The sequence below is a fragment of the Rhododendron vialii genome, chromosome 11a (genome assembly GCF_030253575.1).
Source record: "Rhododendron vialii isolate Sample 1 chromosome 11a, ASM3025357v1".
Lineage (NCBI taxonomy): Eukaryota > Viridiplantae > Streptophyta > Magnoliopsida > Ericales > Ericaceae > Rhododendron > Rhododendron vialii.
The window spans coordinates 17,248,697-17,270,929 of record NC_080567.1 but is presented as its reverse complement, the minus strand read 5'-3'; the positions used below and the strand labels follow the sequence as shown (position 1 = coordinate 17,270,929).

At 37.9% G+C, this 22,233-nt stretch overlaps 1 protein-coding gene and 2 long non-coding RNA genes across 5 annotated transcripts; all 3 read right to left on the bottom strand.

Annotated features, from left to right (window-relative positions):
- Nucleotides 1-32: 32 nt before the first annotated feature.
- On the bottom strand, nt 33-2,999 carry LOC131308559 (uncharacterized). Of its 2 annotated transcripts, none has more exons than XR_009194473.1 (3): nt 2,726-2,999; nt 1,942-2,117; nt 33-1,054 (listed from the first exon to the last, which is right to left on the bottom strand). It is a non-coding gene; the product is annotated as an uncharacterized LOC131308559 (long non-coding RNA). The 2 variants fall into 2 exon arrangements; XR_009194474.1 differs by having other exon boundaries at nt 33-734.
- A 12-nt stretch (nt 3,000-3,011) lies between these two features.
- Nucleotides 3,012-8,725, bottom strand: LOC131308560 (uncharacterized). Of its 2 annotated transcripts, none has more exons than XR_009194476.1 (3): nt 6,756-8,725; nt 5,473-5,653; nt 3,012-4,205 (listed from the first exon to the last, which is right to left on the bottom strand). It is a non-coding gene; the product is annotated as an uncharacterized LOC131308560 (long non-coding RNA). The 2 variants fall into 2 exon arrangements; XR_009194475.1 differs by having other exon boundaries at nt 3,012-4,132; nt 6,756-8,694.
- Nucleotides 8,726-10,199: 1,474 nt separating this feature from the next.
- Nucleotides 10,200-11,754, bottom strand: LOC131308557 (putative F-box protein At2g02030). Its single transcript, XM_058335502.1, has one exon. It carries the CDS (start codon nt 11,600-11,602, stop codon nt 10,382-10,384), a length of 1,221 nt encoding a protein of 406 aa, XP_058191485.1. The 5' UTR covers nt 11,603-11,754; the 3' UTR covers nt 10,200-10,381.
- Between the last annotated feature and the right edge of the window lie 10,479 nt (nt 11,755-22,233).

The following is a 22,233-nucleotide window of genomic DNA, read 5'->3' as shown; positions in this document are numbered from 1 at the left end:
ACTGCACCAAAACAAACAAAAATAGACAATGATTTGCAGAAAATGCTGTGATATTCCAATCCTTAATCAAGATCCACTATTTACAAATAGACACCTACTACTAGCATACCACAGAAGCCCATGCCCTGTGATAGTCATGGTATTTATGAAGAGGAATTGAAAATTCCATTTCTAATCAAGACACTCTTTTTAACTTTTGGTACAACAGAGAGACTTTTTTTCAGTGGCAGAACCTTGTGAAGCTTGGGTAAGGGGCTCAACAAAGTAACACAACATCATATCACCTGAACACAGACACCACTCTTTTCAATCAAATAGCTCTGTCACAGAAACAAGGACTCTGCAAAATAAACCCGCAGCAACAAGCCGAAGCCCGGTCTGGGAACTACCCTTGATCTTTCTGTCTTGCTGAAACAAGACCATGCTTGTGGTGCTTCTTTTAAACCGTATGAATCTAAGTTTCAGGTGACTCAACCTACTGAGAAATTTACGAAGCAAAGCCTCTCAAAGGGCAGTTCACTACTGATCATCATATGGTCAGGCCAAATTCTCCTCAAACTTGTTCAAAAATCAATGCAAACATTAGAGCTGTTCCTGCCTTTGCATGTTCTCAACGAGAGCTCCTCAAAGAATAAACAACCTTTGGTACCGCGTTAGTGTTCATTTTCCGTCGCTGTCACCATTTTAATCAGTCACATTCACCCTCTCGTCGGCATTGGTATCTAGTTCATCCCCTGAATGAAAATAGAAGTATCTGAAGATGATTCAACACATCCCATTTCATGCAGCACCTGATCATGCGGCGATATTGAGGGGTGAGGAATTGATTGGAAGAAGTTTTTTATTTTATTTTATCCGAATTGCAAGAAGTCGAAGTAGGCATATTTCATATCGAACTGCATATCATAGCCAGATAAAATGGACTTCAGTTTCTTATACTCCTTTAGAATCACACCAACAGAAGAAGCTTAAAGTTCTAATTACAGTAGTTTATTGCGATAGTGCTTCCTCTGCTGTCTGGAGTTTGTCTAACATGATGAAACACATACTTGGCCTGCAAAAACTCCAGAAATTCAGCATCATTTTATCCAACTATCCATCAATATATTCAGAAACAAGTTGGAGATTTTATGCTACCGGAACAAATCTGAAGACCAAAGATGGCAATTTCCCTAATAAGCGGAACATTAAATAGAAAACAGCATTTTACACTCCAAACTTGTTAGAAGGCCAAATAACCAACGTACAGTATCCAATGATTACCCCTAAAAAAGGTGCAAATTTAAATTGAAGGACACTCGCCAGGCAATTGAATTACGAAAGTCCTAACCGCAACCCTTAGGGCTGCAGATATTGCGTAAAAGATGTATCAATATCCGAGAAAAGTGATTTGATAGCCGTGAAATTGTATTACCATCCATGACCATGAGATGTGTACCGAAATTCCAACTTGTTTGACATTATATACATATTATCCATTGCCTAATGGGTGGTGGTTAGCAAGACCCGTTGAATTAATGCATTAAAGCAAAAACCTTCACGATTCTGTCCTTCAGCAACCCCTAACTCATTTTTTCATAGTTTCACTTTGAAAACACAAATCTATAAGCCGTAGTTATCACTTATCTGCTGGAGCCTGGAGTTGAAGTTCTTTGGAGTGACTTAAACAGTTAAACTCAAAACTAAATTCAAATTTGCAGCACAATATCTTAATATTGTAGCTAGAATGTAACTGACTGACCTACATTGTCATACCACATCTCATCAATTCTTCGTTTCTGGTGTCAACGTTTTGAATTTGGTATGCAAGGTGACATGTCAATCAGCTTCTCAATTACAGTTTCATTACCAGGGCCAACTTTCAGAACCTCTGAACAAATCCAGAGTTCATTTAAGTAGGAACAAGAATGTTAACCACGAAGAATAAAGCTTACAACTTACAAGTACACAATATCCGCAGCCTTTACTGTGCCTTCAAATGGCTTTGGTCCATCAAAGTACAATGGAAATTTCGACCTGTCCATCTCCCTATTCTCCGGGGACGGCTAAGGATCCACACTGCACCAAGGCACATATCTCACTGGATCTTCAAGCTCCAATTTGAACTCTCCACTGTTCTGCAAATCAGAACAAAATCTCTAGTACTTAAAGCCATGTTTGACTGAACAGACTAATGACAATGACACTAGAGATATCTTTCGTAGTTAAAACCATATTTGATTACAGACTGAGTGTGAATGAACCTACGACAATACCAGACATCTTTATACATCCCAATCTATTATATGTTCTGTCGCCATTTGTTTCACTGGATATGAATTTCGGATTGGACTATACATCCAAAATGACCACATAACTATTTTGGCCCGGATTAACATCCATCAAATATATAATTCCGAAAAGTGAGGAACACAGTCTGGCAGATGTGGTATTATTAACATATGACAATTATTCTGATGCGATATCTGGTGAAATTATTATCCATTCACTATCAGTCTCATCAAAACAAACAAACCATCTATGTTTGGAAACTTGTTCAATAGACATCTAAAAATTTCATCAATTTGTTTCGTTCAACCACCAAAAATGCCAGTATTTGCAATCTAATTCCACGACAAATTCATCCAATCAAACAGGCATGGGAGAAAGAAAAAATTACACATAAATATCCGTATACGTCTACTACTATATCATATACAGTATATGTACTATATAACAGACAGACCTTTGAGTAGTGGTACTGAGCATTAGGCTAGTCTCGGATGTACATCCGGTGGACGTCCATAGGCAGAAGGAGAAGGAAATGCTTCTCCCCCGTAACAACAGCATACAGATTCTCATAATGATCCCTATGGAATGAGGCCACCGACAACTCATTCCCAATCCACAAATTCATAGCCTCAGGAAAACACCCCAGGGCTTAACTGGTCCAATCCACGTGGGCCTTGCAGTCTCCCGCAAGCCCAGCATACCCCGTTCGAAAGCAGTCGTTCTGCTGCTGCGCGATCTTTTACCGCCTTACAAACGGCTAGTAGAGCATAGTCGGGTTGGTTTCGTAGGAGGCCAAAGTTTGAAGAGCCGTTGATCTCACGACCTTGGAACCTCTTGACCACCGAAACAACTTAGAAGTAAGCCTGGAATAACAAGGCTACCACTCTTCGTGGTTGGTCGATTTTTTTTCGCCTGATTCCTCATCTCTTAAAAAGCGGATTTAGCACTCCAATAAGCAGAGGAAATTTTTTGAATGCACGGCAACTTCAGTGCATACAAGTCATGGCTGTTGTAAGTTCGTAATACAATGGTAGGAAACAATTTTTTTTTTTTTGGAACAAATTAACACTGCAGAAAAATATTTGTTTCGTTAGGAAGTGCCTTGAATCTCAATTTTCCTCAATGAAAACTATATTAATACAACAAGAATGATCAGTATCCAGGAGGCAGAATCCAATTAGTGAACCCGATTGCTACTGAATATTCTCTTTTCGTAAACTCAAGCTAACATTGCAAGAGAAGTTTTTCCACGACCTCGTGCAACATTTCATCAACTCTCTCAAAAATTCAATGGGGAACTTTTCTGAGACCTAGACAAACACCACGGTAGCACACAATGAATGAATATTGTTCTGAAATTAGCAGCTAATCATTTGGAAAGTTTAAGTTGCAACCCTCCCCCAGGTCCACTCCCGCCAGCGGACCTGCAAGTTCCAATTATCAGTACACATCTTCGTGGTCCTTCCATCCACCAAGGGTGTTCTAGTCTTGTCCCACAAACTTCGACTTCTCCCTTCCATCTTTCCCCTTGGCTGAAGCCACTTCTTGCAGCATAGGAAGGGATTTCCTTCCCTTATTTATTTGCTTGCAAATGTCTACCTGGGTGATCGCATGCTTTCTTTCTGCATATTTAGGTCAACATATTACAGCAGAGGAAAGGTTTCCAGGACGAATTTTGTTAGGCAAAGGCCTTGCAATGAGACCATCGACCGACCAACCCACTAGTTCACCGTCCTTTTTGACATGGTTGAACTCCCTTAGAACATAGTCCAGTGATATTTGCGGCTTTCCCCCTCGTCTGCAGTCATCAAACAACCTCCTTGTTTTGATTCCAGAATTTTTCTCTTGCCAATGCAGCTAGCTGACATGGAACATTGACTTGAGAATGTCTGGTGGCAAGGAGCCTTCTTTGAACATTAAATTCAACCACAGAGCTAAATTCAAAATGGCAATAAGTAGTGAGTTTTGCTCTTCCTATCATAAGCTTATGAAAAAAAGGTAAACAAATGACAAAAGGAAAAAAATAAATCTTCACCAACGTCATCATGTTAGTCATTTATTGACTGATGCAAGGTCCCAAAATTTTGAAATGACAAAATACATCTTTAACCTAAAGGTGTTTAATTTGTGGATTTTACAGGCCTCCTGATTTTTGACTCTTTTTTTGCCATCTTCACTTTGACCCTTTTACGAAAAAGCTCAAAATAAATAAAGGATAGCAAAAAGATGGAGTTAAATATTTGTCAACCACTCAATTCTTTTAACTTTCACAGGGAAAGTGTTTAGTGGTCAATAACATTTCAACAGCTTCAGTTGGAAGAACGAAGTTGAAAATATCTAATGGCAAGAAACCCACCACATAAACTGCTTCTCGTTTGAGATTGACAACCAATAAATTCACTATTGCGTTCATTATTTCATAAACTGCTTCTCGTGCGTTTTGCAAGATTGGGAGAGAAGGAGAAGATACTTGAACAGTAAAAAAGCAGTAGAACCTTGAATAAATTGGCTATATTTCGGTCTGCCCAAAGTGATTAGCCCTATAATCTTAGGATGTATATATTCTTCCAGGACCAGAACTACTGGGGGTCATCAAAATTCCGTAACTGTGATTTCTAGAAACACTTGCTAGCCTACTCACTGGAAGGGGAGCAAACTCAACTGTTTGGATGCGCTAGAACATCATAATCTATGAATCTACCGAATCTCTACCCATAAATCATGAAGACTTTATATACTAGTAAACGTGATGCAAAACAGAAATATGAAGATTATATATTAATTATGCATTATTTTGAGTTTATTGTTTTGTTAGGAAATTCCGTTTTAGTTGCCGCTTGTTTTGGCAACCTTATATTTCTTTCTTGTATTTGATTTCCTAGTTAAGTACAATTTTTTGTTTTTGGTAATTTCTATTAATTAATTGATTTGGCTTCCTTTTGGGCAAATCAATTAGGGTTAGGGGTTTCTTCCTATTTAATAAGTTGTAAGCCTTCAGGTTAGGAGAGTTATTGATTATTATTGAATGAAAAGAGTCTAGAGAGCGTTTCTCTAAACCATTATTGTTTGTGTTTTTCCTTGTTGCATGATCGTTTCTGTAGTTCATATATCTCCCTGCAACAAAACGTCATCCTAGAAAAGGAGAGAGATATCCAAGAAAACAAAAGAAAGACTGAATTGGGAACAAAGGTAGGGATGTACATACACAAAATCTTCCCTCATGCTCGGTCAAAATGTAGCCTTCATCTCTGAAGAGGTCAAACAATGCAAGTGCATCACTCTTGTTTGGAACCACATCAGAGAGTTTGGTCCCCAGCTGCAGCCAAGCCACAATAGCAGCAGCAGCATCCTCGGCTTCTCCTGATAGTACTGCCAACTATGACTGGAAAAAGCCAAAATGCATAAGAATTTGCAGAAAAACAATTCCCTACTTTTCATCTTCATTCCAGATGAACGAATCACAGTCTGGAATTTCGATCAAGAAACCATGTTCCAGACTGTCTATAATAATTCAAAACTGCTCTCACACATTGCTAACTCCCAAACAGTAAATATATACCAACATATTATCAGGTTGCAGCCAAAGACAATACTACACTGCAGAATATCATGGCATGTAATCCTCCTTTGAAAAAAGATTACATATCAAAATGATACCATTCAACATTTCTTGTCTTCCACATATAAGTTTTGCATTTTCCAAAACTTTTCCTTTCCCGGTAAAAAGTGAGTTAAGGGTAAATGGTACCATTTGTAAATACTGAGTTGTAAAGGTCGATCAAAGGAAATCAATACGAAACTAAAATCAATTCCGAGAAAAGACATAGCATGTACTAAAGCCAATCATTTCGGAATTCAACTCCATCCCTTAGGCAAAGAGTGGGATTGAATGATTGAATATAAGAAGTTCTACACGGGGATATAAATAAAAATCAGCACAAAAAACCGACTGAATTTGAGTATAAGTGTGACAAGGGCCTGGATACCCAAGAAAGTTTTCTTCGTTTGATGCCAAAGGAGAATCAATTGAAGAAGTTTCAAATCTCAAGAGTGGATGGCTGAGATTTAAAATAGTACAGAAGCAAAAGGCAAAAATGACTAAAGACATCATTAAATGTTTGAGCAAATGGGAAGCTAATGCGCACTATCAGTCCCAGGGAGTGAAATGCAGTAGCTGTACAACAGACTGTATAGAACGCAGAAAAAATTGTAGTCTCTAAAATCAGACAAGTTAATCAGACTTACAATTGTTACACTCCAAGTTTTAACCATACCATCCATTGCAGCAAGTCAGCAATACTATGCAGTATGCAGGGTTTATTTTCTGACACTCGGTTGCTATAGAAAGACCCCAAGTGTGCCATCATAGGAACAATCAGCTATAACTTCAAATTACACTTCTCAGCAGTATTTGATGTCTATTACAGATACAAAATATCACATGAAGAAAGGACACACAGCTAAAAAGAAAAAAGGCAACTTACTTTGTTCAGGTTAAGAAGTGATACAGCTGGAAAAAGTGGTTCCTCGTCGTTAACCTCTTTAAATGAAAGAACTAGTCCAATATGCAAGTATTCACTGAAGACCAAACCTGTTGAAAGAAATTAAAATGCATGTCTATAATTAAGTGTGAGATAATTATTCCATTCCGAAGTATCACAAGAAAACTGAACTGACATTCAAAGAAAAATGCATAACAAACATCTTATCCTCTGTTACGTTAACACCCCAACTTGCTCAGAACATTTTTCTCATAACATTAGGACACAAATGCAAATGACAGAAATCTACAGCGGGAGATAACAAGGATTTTAGGAGGATCAACCTCAAGGGTATGTTGGTGAGGGAAGTCTCCTAATAAGGATAAGAAAGGACAAGAACAGATTCCTAGGATTTGTTCAAGCAGTTCAGCAAATGGTTTCAGAATATGTATTTGAATAACGTTTTTACACTCCTATGTTCAAGGAGAAAAGAAATACAACAGAACTTTGATGTGTTCTTGCATGACAAAGTTTACAGCTTATGTGCAAAATGAGTAAGCGATCGGTGTCTAACTTAGGATACCATCACAAAACGAAAGACCTGGATTGGGTAACATATCTTCCGGGCGGGAAAGTAACCATGCATTTGGCATGTACACTAGTTCCATGAAGTATGTTGCAGATCTACGTTTGATTAGAGTGAAATGGAGAAGAATGCGAGAAAAAGACAAAACTGAAACTTTTCCGCATTTGATTAGCCTGAAAATAGTAGAAAGTGCCAGAAAGTTAATTTTCTTGTGCAACCCATATGAGCATGATTACATAGCTTTTACTTTCTTGCTATAACACAGGAAAATTTTGACATCACAATTCACAAGTGCCATATAATCAGAATACTGACAACAAAACAACAAGAATTGAAAGGTTCCAACTTTGATACTTCCAAGGAAAAGAAAACAAAGAATTGGAAACATCTCTAGTATATAAGTTCGTTTTGGATATACCTTGATTTTGTATTACATATTTAGAAACCAAAGCCAGCCAAGTCATCCTGCAGTCCTTTGCACCACCGTGTGGTGTCTCTTACAGTCGATCTCCTCCACCGGCAGAAGCTCAATGTTACAATGATCGAACATTTTTTTGCACACCTAGCAAATTCTAGCTAATCAAACAAGGGACACGCAAACTCCCTAACTGGTTCATCTTCCTTGAAGTAGTAATTAATAGCATATTTGTTGCATTGATAGTCACAATCGTCGTACTCATTAGCTAAAAACCTAATAATTGTCCATGAGATCCGCGGCATTTGCAATCTGCATGTACGATTTTTCTTAAGAAAATATGAGATGCAATTTAAATAAGTCTGCAGGGACCCGAACTGATCTCAGAAGTATTGGACATGCACAGAAACAAGTGTCCGTGCATCAAGGTACACGTGTTAGCGGGTCCATAAGACAAAACAGTGAGTCAGTGACCATGATTGCAGAGTAACTAAGAACCCTACCAAAACTGATCAGCCAGTAATACCATTTGGCTTACCTATATCAGAAACATAAATTCCTTGCCATCAAGTACTAAACGGTCACTGAAACATAGTAAGGTATTACTGAGCGCATATTAACACTCAACTAAATCGGCTCATCCAAGGAACATAAACTCAAACGACTTATGCTGTACAAACATGAATAAGTGTATCCTCGTCAAACTAGAAGGAAATGAGTATAAGATGTACACTGAGAGACACCAATCACTTCAACTAAAAAATAAACTCCAGAACGTGTCACGTCCTCTACTGTGGAAGGGTAGGGACTTCAGGGAAGTGAACTTCTAGATGTGTCCGCACAAAGAATCGGCCTAAATAGCAATCTTTTTATACAACATTCTTTGGTTACTTTTTTTGTTTCCCAAGACTTACAGTTATTGTTACACATACGGATGTACAAAATTATGTAAGCTCATTAGATTGGGTCAAACTATACTCCAAAGGTTGGTATGGAAGGGATGATTTGGTACTAGTTGAAGTATAATACGTTTTTTCTGAAGCTCTTATGGTGCTAATTTTCCGCATGATAGTATATTTGATTCTTTACTGGGCAACCGCCCAAATCCTGAGTCTCCTAAAAAACCAGGAAAATCATTGGCTGCACTTGTGTGAAGACCATCTCTGCCATGGTGAGTGCCAAGGGAGATTTTAATCAAGTGGCTATAAGAGAGGTCGGGATTTCGCTAGAAAATAGAATCTTGGATTTCCATTTATTTCTTGCTGGCAAAAAGACTAAATTAGAAAATGTTCAATACATGGATACACAGATATTCATGTATAAGAAGTTCTCTTATAGCTAGATTTCTGATGAAACTAACACAAGACTAGAGGACGGTACCCCACCTTGATGTACACATCACCAAAAATATGACCTCAATCAAGGATGGCTGCGCTGCACAAAAATTGCTAGGGGAAAGCATCGCTTTTCAATTTTGTCATGGCAGACATAGCTTTTAAATTTGGCCTGAATGCCCACCCTGCCTTACAACCTTTGAATAGTCTTACCCCATGTTAACTAGAAGGGGTATATGCAACAATACTCGGTGTCACATGCTTCCCAAGTCACGCCACAACCAAAACAGCTTGAGATCACTGCTCTCTAGGCATATCATTGGAGGGCAATCAAAGAATATAAAGAACAGAATAGTTGCGAAATTTTTATTGCATATAAAATGATTCAAGAAAGCTGATAACTGAATATGGCAGATCTTAGCTTTAAAGTATATTCAACAAAATAAAGAATTCCTATGTCTTGAATCTCGCCATAGTCATACAAGATGATCGATCGGGGCCTTCGATAAAATAAATTTATGTCTCTGATTTAGGGCTTTAATAAAGTGTAAGAATATTCTGCAATTTAGAACCCAAAGTGCTGAAACCATAAGGACCTACAGATTCCGACTGTATGGTAAATTCAATTGGAATGCATTCTTTGCATCTTCCCATCACTCAATCTTTGTTGTAAGGTTTAGATTTAAGAAACAATGCAGTAATGTCTAGAAACATTATCAGCCAGATAATCTTTTATACTACTAATCAGAACCATAAATGAGTAAAGGCCATTAAATAAAACATTTAGGGAAGACATAGCAACACATTAGATTTTTTTATTTTTATTTTTGAAACCGAACAGCTTAACTTATATTAATAATACAAAAGAGTAACAAGTCTGATACACGTTTACAAAATGGGGACTACTGTCCCGAGCTGATCAATACACAAAGTCTCCAACAAAAACTCAGGTGCACTACTATATAAAATAAAACGCCCTTGAGTTGTTGCAACATGCTTGGCTAATGAGTCAGCTACCCCATTAGCCTCACGAGTCACGATAAATATAATAAAACATGATCCGCAGCGAGGAGAACTCAGAAGCAAGAACCAGAATCGTACCTAGCAACACATTAGATTAAAATAACCGTACATAGGTAAACTCCAGCATCATTGCATACACAATACTAACGGAAATTGGAACCAATTGCAAGCCGATCAATGGGAAGTCACAGCAAGTCTATGAACAAAGTTTCTATGTTATGTTTTCATATCAGGTCATGGATCAAAGTGTGGGATTCTGGGCTCCAATTGATTACTGAAGTATTACGCTTGAATCAGACAATTTGCCCTTCGTACCGTTAACGGATACTAGACTTTCGTGGTAAACAAGAGCTTGATATCCAATAAAATCCTCTGCAGGTCCAAGATACCTGAGTTCTCGAGTACATGGATTGTACAAGACCAACTGAAAAACATAACGACGGTCGTAAGAAGCCTGAATAAGCTTGAGGAAAAGAAGCTCGCCGTTCTTCCAAACCCCCTGTTGGAAAGCTCTACAAGGAATTGGTCCAACACTAAACTGTTTGATCCAACTGCCCTCCTCCTCCATCACCCAGATGTCACAATATTTGTCTAGTCCACTCTCAGGGAAACCTTTGAATTGATACAGAGCAATACGGTCACCATTGTATGGTTTTACATCACATTTATCAAACTCTACTGGAAGAATAAAAGGAACAGATATCACTCGAAAAACCTCATTGCCCATGTCAAATGCAAGGATCCCAGTACCAGCCCACCAGTAATAAACTCCATCCGAGTATGCTCCGTTCCCAGAACAAGTTGAACAACGCCGCAAATATTCAGGCGACAGATAATCGAGACAGTTGAGATGTCTCCAAGTATTAGTACTTAAGGAATACACATGAACACTTATATCATTAACCACAGGCGTGTCTTTTACCCTAAAATGACGGATTAGAACCACCTTGTAGTAGTCAGTTGCCTTGTCGAACCCAAATCCAATTCCCGAGAAAATACTACACAGGTTTACCACATCAAGATTGGGCGGAAATTCCAGGTGGTCGGGGAGTATTCTGAATTCTCTAATGGCGGGGTTCCAGATAATGAAACGATGATCATTATTCATTACACAAAACAAGCCGTTTACGGGACCATAAATGAACGCTAAAGGGGGAGTTTCTAGGAAATCAATATCGTGACATGCATCGCTCGCGAGGGTTTCGTCAGGGAATAGGGCGTAACGGTATTTACTGGTATCGTCATCAACGAACCTGAACCTTAAATACTGGAAGAAGATGCGACCTTTGTCTTGGAGCTTCTGAAGGCGGAAGTGAGCGTGTGCGAAGCTAGGGTTTTGGATTAGGTCGTACCAGTTCTTGCAGACGCACTTGCATCGGAGTAGCGATTTCACCGGCAGCCTCGTGAGGATGTCGATCAACACGTCGTTCGGCAGACGACGATGGTGATCGTCGGGGCGGCGGCGGCGCTGGTCCTGAGTGCACCTCGCCATGGCGTTCCAAACTGGATGCTTCTCTCTCTCTCTCTCTCTCTCTCTCTCGTTTTCCGGTTCCTTCCTCTTACCACACACCAGTTTCTGAACTAGTACCTCCTTTCTCTGCTGTCAAGACAGACAAAGTGACCTGCTATAAAAGCATCTCCGACTGATCCTCTGCGACACAAAAATAGATAATGAATGTTACATACTGAGAGGAGAAATTTTGTAAATTATTTTCTTTTTTCACTTTATAAAAAAATATTGGAGGGTGTGAGAAAATATTGGAGGAAATATGGTTCTTTTTAGAGATTTGGTTTAGAGTCTCAGGAAATAGAGACCCTACTTTCATTTTGGAAATAAAATTTTGAGAAATTTTGTAGGTTATGAGTGGAGAGAAAAATGAGAGTAATAATTTGAGAGAAATATAAAAAGAAATTAGAATAATAATTGGAGATAGAGGTGAGTAATGATTGAAAGCAGGAGTAATGAATGTTTTTTGAGTTGAGAATTTTTTTTCAAAAAACAATCCAAACAAAGCATTGATCTCTAAAAAGTAGGTCCCTCCAAGATTCTCTTATAAAGTGCGAGAAGAGAGAAGAAATTTCAAAACATATCCTTAATATGTCACATTTATTCTCTATTCTTGTGTTTTAGAGCTTGGTTGGAGATGCTCTAATACTGAACCAAAATTACACTACTACATATAATTGTACATCGAGATTGGGTTATTTGCAAGTGGGATGAAGTCCAGTTGACTTTCCTTATATATTCTAATACACATAGGCAGGGTTCGATCCTGTAAGCGAATGACAAAAAGAAGAAGAAAAGATTGGATTATTCAAGGAGGAGCTCTGAATAAGTCATTTGTGGATCTGAACGATCTCAGTCATGTGTTTTGGCATTGGACGGTCCCGATATTAATGAAACTTTTTCGGTAAAGTGTTTCATTAACATCCAGACCATTCAAAACACTTTTGGACTATTGCAATACACTTTCATAAAAAAAAATTACCGTACCCTCCGTAAAGAAGTTTCTCTCTTGTACATCGACTTGTAAGGCCCACTTTTAGATCTCACACGAACATATTACAAACTGTACATTAATGTTAAATTCTTTTTTCGAGTGTTTCTGCAAAAAATCAGCTCTATTAGATATGTGTAAGCAATTGATCCAATTTTTCAGGTTTCATTCACATTAAGTTATGAATGAAACTTGAAAAATTGGATCAATCACCTACACATATCCAATGAAAATAATTTTTTTGTACTGACGCTTAAAATTTTATTTTAAAGTTAATCGACGATTTGGATTATTCGTGTAAGACCCAAAAATGGGCCTCAAGCCGATGTACATTTTATGTACAAGTTGGGTTCGGTACTAATAGCAATATTGTATAAGAGCATCTCCACTTCTTACTCAGATTTTTACCTAAATTTGAGTAAAAATTTGGATAAAAACTTGATTTGATATTGTGTATTCCAATGGGTAAACTCAAACCCAAACACAAATATGCACAAATTGAGTAAAAACTTCATTAACGGCAATATTGTAAATTTAAAGGTATGAAATTTGCCTTCAAAAATTTGAGTGAGGGTTTGAAGTTTAACCAAATTTGAGTCTAAATTTGAGTAAATTTGGTATAGGTTTGGGTAAGGAGTGGAGAAGGGTTTTGGGAGATTTTTACTCAAATGTGAGTTTGCGTCAAGATTTGAGTAAGGAGTGGAGATGCTCTAACAACTGCTTCACACTACTTTTAAAAGACCATTTTGGTCTAAAGTAAATGACATTATTACCCTTTGATTTACAATTAACTATGCATACCGATTGTAGGACTCAAGATCCTGTAGGGTGCTTTGCCCTACTGGGGGTTGTAGTGTAGCGCACAACCGTCGATCTCATCAATCAACGATCAAATTAAAAAATCAATTTTGACCGGTAATAATAATTTCTTACTGGTCAAAATTAAAAACCATATCTCAACCATTCATTGCTGAGATCGACAGTCCGTGTATGCCCTGCAGGGTGTTGCATTTAGGGGTGTGCATGGGTCAGTGTAGGTTGGGTTTGGCCTGAACCCGTCACCCGATTCGACTAGGTCAGGCAGTACAAGTCAGGACTTGTAACCGAACCGAGGTGTTGTAAAATTCGCCCAAAAAATCAAATATTTTGGTCGTGTTGGGTTGGGCCAAACAAATCTCAGAAGTCAGAACAAATCAAAACTCACATCTCGGCCAAACACATAATCGCAAAAACTAGGAAAAAAATTGAGAGAGAAGGAGAGCAAGGCATCTGTGGGTTCAAACTTTAGAGGTTTACTGATTCCGAGGTTGGATGGTGGACGCCGGACACAAAAGAGAGAGACAGTGGAGGCGACGCTCAAATCTTGAAGTGGAAGGGTTTGGGGTTTGGGTCGGGTTGAGTTCATCGGGTACATTGGATGCTAACCCAAACACCGACCTGAAATCCAATTTTTTCACAGCTTTCAAATTGTAACCATCCGATCTACTTGGTTGAAGACTCGAAGCCGCCTGAAACTCTTCGGCTCGGGTTGGACTTGCGGATTGGCCAGTTTAATGCTTAGCCCTACTTGCACTACATGATTTTTCCAATCCGATTGTGTGCACATATGGATGTGTGGATACTAAAAAAAATTATTTAAATTGTTAATTAATTTTAAAATTAATTGGATAACCATACGTACTTGATCCAATTGTTTAAATTTCCCATAAAATTCATTAAGAATTCAAAATTTTGAATTCTGAACAAAAAATCGGAAGATGGGATTAAGCACTCATAGGTATTTTGATTGAGTTTTTTTTTTCTTGAGCCCCTCAAAAGATTATTCTAAAATTACTAAACGACTTGGATCATTTGTATGGAAACACGAAGTGAAGTGCTAAGATCATTGGGAAATACTTATATTAGATAATTTGCATGTATCTAAGGTCCAATAAGGTGAATTTTCTTAAAATCTATTGGTAGGTACTAGTGGTGAGCATGGACCGGATTGGTCCGATTTTATAGTAAACCAAGAACCAAACCACTACCTTCGGATTAAGAATTTAGAGAACCAAACCAACCCATAAAATTCATATAACTAAACCAATCCAAACCATTGAAAAGCGATTCGGTTTCGGTTTGAACCACGGTTCGCTTGAAATTGATATATCATCCCCATAAACTATTTGAAATACTTAAAATTGAATACCAAAACTTATACTGTATTAAACTAGCTAGTTATATAAAAATTACAAAAACTCACTAACATCAACTAACTAAATAATAGTAGAATACAAGAAATTACCGAAGGAATAGAGGCATGGAATAGAGCGTTAGATTAGAAAATTCGTAACCGAGCGAAAAGAGTGAGAAATCAATTGAATTAGTCGAACCTATGTTTAGTGTATTGAAATTGTAGGAATAGGTTATCGCATATAGAAGTTTAGGGAATCAATTTGGAAGTAAATTAATAGGGTGGTGGAATAGAGAATTAGATTAGAAAAATAATTTTATTTAATGTATCTAAACATATTATAGTATATGTGTGTGTTATACGGTTCAGATCGGTTTGGAACCAAAACCGTTAACGTAAATCTACAGACCAAACCATTTAACACGGTTTTTATATTTTTTAAACCAGAACCAAACCACATCACTAAAAAACCAAACCAAAATAGTCGATTTGGATTAGTTTGGACTGGATTCACGGTTTGACGGTTATTTTGCTCACCCCTAGCAGGTACTGCCACATGATGTCCCAAACACAAAGAAGAGCGATCGGTATACAACATATGTTTCAACAGGGCCGCCTGATAAACATAACAACACGATAAAAATGTTTATTAATATTCCACCACCCCACACAATCATACTTGTGGAATGACTCTAACACAGTGTCATACAATTTTAATTTTTGATAGGTGATAAACAAATCAAAACTTAAAACATAAGGAAGAGTGAACTGATTTTCATGTTCTAGTCTTTTTTTTTTGGCAATTTGCACCCCTTGTTGTCTTTTTATATGTGAATTTAAACGATTAGCCTTCCATGAAATTTTTTTTTAGAACTAAACAATCAAAAATAATAGCCGCTTTGCAGAGGGGACTCAGGCAAGTTTGCGGATGATACCATTTTCTTCTGTAACAATGATGCGAAAGAGATGGCAAATATTAGGGGTGTACACTGTACACGGTCCGGATTGGTCCGATTCTCTAGAAAACCAATAACCAGACTATTTTCAACGGTTCTAGGAAATGGGGAACCAGAACCTAACCAATATATGGGTGGAACCTAACCAGAACCAAACCGCAAAACCGGTCCGATTTTGGTTCAGTTCCGATTCTATTCAATTAGCATCCAAACACTTATTCACAAAATATAAACTCATAAAATTAAAAATTTAGAACATCAAATAACTCATAAAATAATAATAGACATTTTATTAAGAATCAAAACCCAATATGGTTCACAAAATACTTGACACTTGACCAAAAAATATTGATGAAAACCAACAATAAAGTAGCTAAAACCACTTATGGAATAATTAAATTCAGCGACAAAAAAAACATTAATGACCCATTATATTTAGGACTAAAATTAAACCTATATCATAAACTATAAAATATAGCAGCACGTCTTGAAGTAAAGAACAGTAGCTCCAATGCCCAAAACAATCACTTAAATCAGCAACAATAACTTCTTTCATGTTCAAAAAGTAGACCAATCTCTCTCTCTCTCTCTGTATATATATATACGGGACGGTTCAATGGACACCTAAAAAAATACCACAAATCTCAATCTCATAGTTCCCGATCAAATTTTTATGATCCGAACCGTTCAATGTGTGCAGAATATGATTTTAAGGGTGCTTGCCAGAAATTAGCCAAAAAAATGACCGGGAAAAGCTTGATTTGAGCAGTTTTTATTTGAACCGTTCAATAAAAAACTGTTCGAAACTGTTCGGATCAAGCCATTCTCAGTCATTTTTTTTGCTGATTTCCCGCGGGTACCCTTAAAATCACGTTCTGATCATATTGAGCGACTCGGATCATCAAAATTTGATCGAAAACTATGAGGTGTTTTTTTAGGTGTTTTTTTTGGGGCTGGTTCCACCCACACAAGTTTTAACACAAATTTTGACACTCCATCTCAGCCATTAAAACTAACGGCTGAGATTAAATTGTACTCCATTTCCTCTATCTCACTTACACCTAATCCCTCCCTCCCTCCCTCCCTCACACAGCCTGGATCTCCAACAATCTCTCTCCACCCGGCACCTCCATGTCCGGTTAACCCCAACTTCGACCAGCCTCATCTCTGGCGACCCCTAATTCCGGCGAAATCCATCCTTTTTAAATTACGGCATAGCCTTCATAATGGTTGGAGTGCTCAAATAATTTAGTGAGTATAATTAAAGGATTTCTGAAAAATCAAAAAAATTGAAGCGCGAAATCATTAAAATTGGAGCATGAACTTGATCTAAGCACGGCACTGTTTCGAGCTTTTTCATTGGATCAAGGATGGAACACCCCATTAGATCTGACTTCTTGCAGCATAACAATGGTCTGCTGCTTAAATGTTCAGATGGGGCACTTACTAAAATCTACTACGTATAAAGTTTTGCATTAACTATATTTTGGTGTAGTGAGAGGGAGGAGGGGTCTAGTGATTTGATCTTTGAGAGAGGAGGTGCCAATGGTGGTGATGGTGGAGGATGAGACCGGCAACGGTGAAGGGCCGGGGAGACTGGCTGGAAGGTGAATCTGGGATATGGTGGTAGTGTGGTTAGGGTTTGGTTGCCGTGGGATTGTTTTGGGAAGAAATGAGTAATTTTAGTGTGTGGCAAATGTGTTGGGAGATTTGTTAAGTTTTAATCTCAACCATTGGTTTAATGGCTGAGATGGAGTGTCAAAATTTGTGTTAAAACTTGTGTGGGTGGAACCGGCCCCTATATGGATATATATATATATATATTAGTTCTAAATGGTCCGGTCCAGTTCTAACCACGGTTTTTAATTGAGAACCAGTAACCAAACCAAAATTAACGGTTCTTATTTTTTTGGAACCATAACCTGACCGCAGAACCAGACCAAATAGGACGGTTCGGTCCGAATCGGACCAGTTTTTTGGTTCGAACGGTTTTCTTGAACACCCAAATATCAAAAAAGTCCTAAGGTGCTTCCAATTGATGTCAAGTCTGAAAATCAACTTCACAAAGAGCTCTCTCAGTGGAGTGAATGTTCCACATGAAGCTGTGGTATTGCTGGCCGAAAATAATGGGATGCAAAGTGGAACTTCTTCCTATCAAGTACCTCGGACTGCCATTACATGCAAACCCTAGTAGGATTAAGACCTGGGATCTTGTTATTGAACAGACTGAAAAACTCTTAAGTGTTTGGAGAAGTCAATGTATCTTGTCGGGGGGAAGGCTGACTCTTATTAACTCCAACACTGGAAATGTGCTATTTATTTTATGTCATTTAAAATGCCAGTTGCAGTAGCAAGGAAACTGGAGAAACTACAAAGAATTTTTTTTTTGGGTGATACAACAGACAAAAAGAAGATGAACTTGGTTAAATGGGATGAGATAGCAAGGAAAAAAGACGACAGGGTTGGGGTGAAGAGGATGCTTCAGCAAAACTTAGCACTCTAGGCCAAATGGTGGTGGAGATTTAGCAACAATAAAGAATCACTCTGGGTGAAAGTTGTCAGAGGGAAGTACGGGTTGGACGCAAACTGCTGGCTTCCATATACTCATGGTTCAGGCTCAACGTCAAAAATCTGGGTGAATATTTGCTCACTGGAGGACCCATCTTCACACCTGGGCTATTCAATGCGAGAGAGCTTTAGAATCAAAGTTAACTCAGGAAATGCGACTTTGTTTTGGGAACATTCCTGGCTGGGAGAGACTCCGTTGAAAGAAGAGTACCCGAGAGTCTTCTTACTATTAGATCAAAAGACAAAAATGATCTATAATACTCCTTCCGTCCCAAATTGGATGACAATTTTTGAAATCTGTGCCAATTTCAATTCCTTATATCTTTCAATATGAATCTCAAAATATATGTAATATGGATCTTGTTTGATAGTTATCGATTAGTTCTATTATACAAAGTTTTCAAATTCGTGAAAAACATTATAGATTGAAAGATATAAGCAATAAAAAATGGCACAAATTTCAAAAATTGTCATCCAATTTGGGATGGAGGGAGTATGAGGAGTGAGGCAGATGGGGGCTTTTGGGAGTTGCTGTTCCGAAGCAGGGGCGTTTAGGCGAGAGAGGCAAGAGCTAGATAATTTGATACAGAGAATTCAAGGTGTGACACTAAATCCAACAAAGCCTGATTATTTACAATGGAGATGGTCAGTAGATGGAGATTTTAGTGTTAAATCAGCATATGGGAAATGGGATAAGCTATTTCATTCTAACAATGCTTTGTTGGGTTCATTATGGAAAAACTTGTGTTTACCAAAAGTGGAAGTCTTTGCGTGGATGGCTGTCAAGGAGAAGGCGGCAACCAGGTCACTTCTCTTGAGTAGGAACATTATTAGTGAGATTCAATCTGCATTGTGCCCTCTTTGCTCGCTGCACCTGGAAACGCATCAGCATTTGTTCATCCAGTGCCACTTTTTCTTGGACTGTGTGGTCTATCATTTTGGATTGGTGAAAGGTCAAGTGGGCATGCCCAACCTCTGTTCCAATTCTAGCAAGTTGGTGGCTTGATAATGGGTACCTCAACCTAGAGAAGCATATTTGGGAATCTTGCTTCTATGCTACACTATGGTCCATCTGGTTGGTAAGAAATGACTGCATTTTCAACAACTCTACAAAACAGCCATAGGAGGTGGGGGATATGGTCAAAACTAGGGTTGCGATGTGGATGAAGGCGAAATTCAACCTCAAAGTCTACACTGTGGAGGATTTTAAGGTTTTTCTAGATGGTATCCGTAAATTAAAACGGTAACATAGTCTAAGTTGTATTATCCAACTGTCTATTGGATGCTTTTATTTTTCGGAGTATCCAAGCTCTTTATGCTTAGATGCTCTTTTCTCGATATACCCTTTCGAGCTATATAAAATGTTTCGTTTGCCGAGCAAAAAAAAAAAGCCGCTACATCAGCGGGTGGGTCTAGAGAGATAGAACATTTCCTCACTATCGCCTCCACATCTGACTCAATAACCACTTTATGTAGGTTTAGATCAATTAATTCCCAGCTTCAAACCATAATGGAAGCATTCTCCTTTTTTTGCAAAAGCAATAATAGAGGAAGAGACGATGTACTTGGTTTGTGATGGTAGCAACTGCCAAAAAAAAAAACCTACCCACTGACCTAAAAATGCTTAGAATAAGCTGCCAATTGATATACAGAATAGGCTAGGATTTTCCAGTCCTTAATCAAAATCCACTATTGACAAATAGACACCTACTAGTACATCATACAAGTCCATGCGCTGTAATAGCCATGATACGTATGAAGAGATTAGTGAGAGGCCGACACGAACATGTTGAGTTAATGTAAAGATGTTGAGTTAACCTCAAGGTAATCACCTTGAAGCAAACAAACTCCTGTGATGTTGTACCATTCACCTTAATTCAATTTTAAGGTAATCAATCAGAACTACCTGTTGATGTTTTTAGGGCTGAGTTGTTTTTTTGTTTTTTTGTTTTTTTTTTGGGGGGGGGTGGGGGGTTAGAACATTTGTAATTGTTTCACACATATTAAACTGAACTGGAATGAAATATAGCAATTCTTAGGTTTACATATACTACAGAAATAGATGTTGCAATAGAACAAGGTATTCTAGTTATATACATGCTGATTGTTCACATGAATCCTAGAGAGTTAAAGCTGGACTACAAGTTATGGATTACACTTGTGGAATAAGTAGATATACTAAGTATAAACATGCTCTGTTCCATCTTTGTTGAAAGCTAATATTCAGATTTGTTCAGGGTTGAGAGCTGCAATGTAGATGTAGCTTCCATGCTATAAATCCAAATATTGCTACAATAGGTGAAGGCTTTGCGGATGGAACTACTGATTGTATATTGGTAGAATTTGTTGTTTGCTACCAATTTGAATGCAGATGCTTTCTAGGTTGTTGCTTTTCAAGAAACAGTGGAAGTCCAATTCCAATTTCTATGATGATGAGCTATATTAAGCAGAATTCAGTAATGGTTTAATTAGAATAGAAATTAATGATTTGATTGTATATCTGGTTGAAGGATTCGAAGGTGGTATAGACATGGCCAAACTGCAAACAAAAGTGTTGTTCTTGGAAAACAGAGGGCGATATAGTTGTTGGAGAAGCTGTACCAAGCGAAATGACATTATACAAGTGTAATGTGTATGGGAATTACAATTTTAGAATCAGGTTAACCAAAACTAACCGAGGATTGCATGTAGAATATTGAAATCATTATTTCCTGTATCCTAGTAATAATTAACACGGTTCAACTGTCTGTCTAAAATAGTCACATTAGGGTTTGGTGGTTCACCCACACACACCCCTGAATTTGTTCTGTTGTGGTGCCGATTTATGATGCAGGCTAGGCGATATTATTGGTTCTGTGATGCAAATTTGTGGTTGATTTGTGTTTAATTCATGTTTTGGTTTACCCATCGATCCATTGGTATCTCTCTCGCTCCCTCTCGACTGTAGAAGTTCAAGAAAACTATGGAAAAACATGGCAAATTCAGAGCTAGCTAGCTTACAATCTCTTGGTGTAGATTGCCGCAAAAATTAAGCTAAAAACTTCTTACAGTAAATGGGTATTTCTCTCAATTTCTATACAAACATTTTTAAATATTGAGAAATTATGCATGTGGCAAATTTATCGTTCCTGAATGATCATAGTTTGAGTAACCTAATTTTTTGGGTAACCAAGGATACGATAACAAATATGAGGATGAGTAAATGGCTGTAACTGTATAGGAAAGTGCTAAATCAAATTTATTATTTGCTAGACTTGGATTTGTAAGTTTATAGTCTCATGTTTGTGGTTTTAGTTACATAAATAAGCATTAAACATTAAAGTTTCAGCTTTTTCTTTCATAGATTCTACAAATAGTTAAGGAGTTAATGGTTTTTTGGGTTTGAAGTATTTAGGTCGATGGATGCATAAATTGCATATGGAAATTACAAATTCAGCAAAGAGTAGATTCATTCTAGCACTTTTCAACAAACAAAACAAAGCTCTTTAAGAGCTCGAGAAAGTCCTACGAATATTTCAGAGCTGTCGCCCGATTATCGAAACCAAACATTTAAAGGTTTGGGCAAAACAACGTCACTCTTATATAGTGAATGGCGCACATTACATATGTTTTTACTTCGAGTTATGCAAAATTGGTTACGCATCTATTGGTTCCAAGGAATCGCAGTTTCATTGATGGCAATAGCATTCCACAGGAATAATTGCTCAAATTCATCGAGTTCCTGCCGCAACTGAGCATTGATTTCATTTTCCACCAATTGATGGAATTGTTGCAGTTGGGGTAGTGTTTGGTTGATTTGGAGGGTAGATGCAAGGTGTTGATTGCTAGCATGCGTTAGCTTAAGCATTCAGAATAGCTCCATCACCTCGGCTTTCAGCTAGTCATAAGTTGGGTTATCGGCCACCTCAAGTATTGGGTCTGCTTCAAC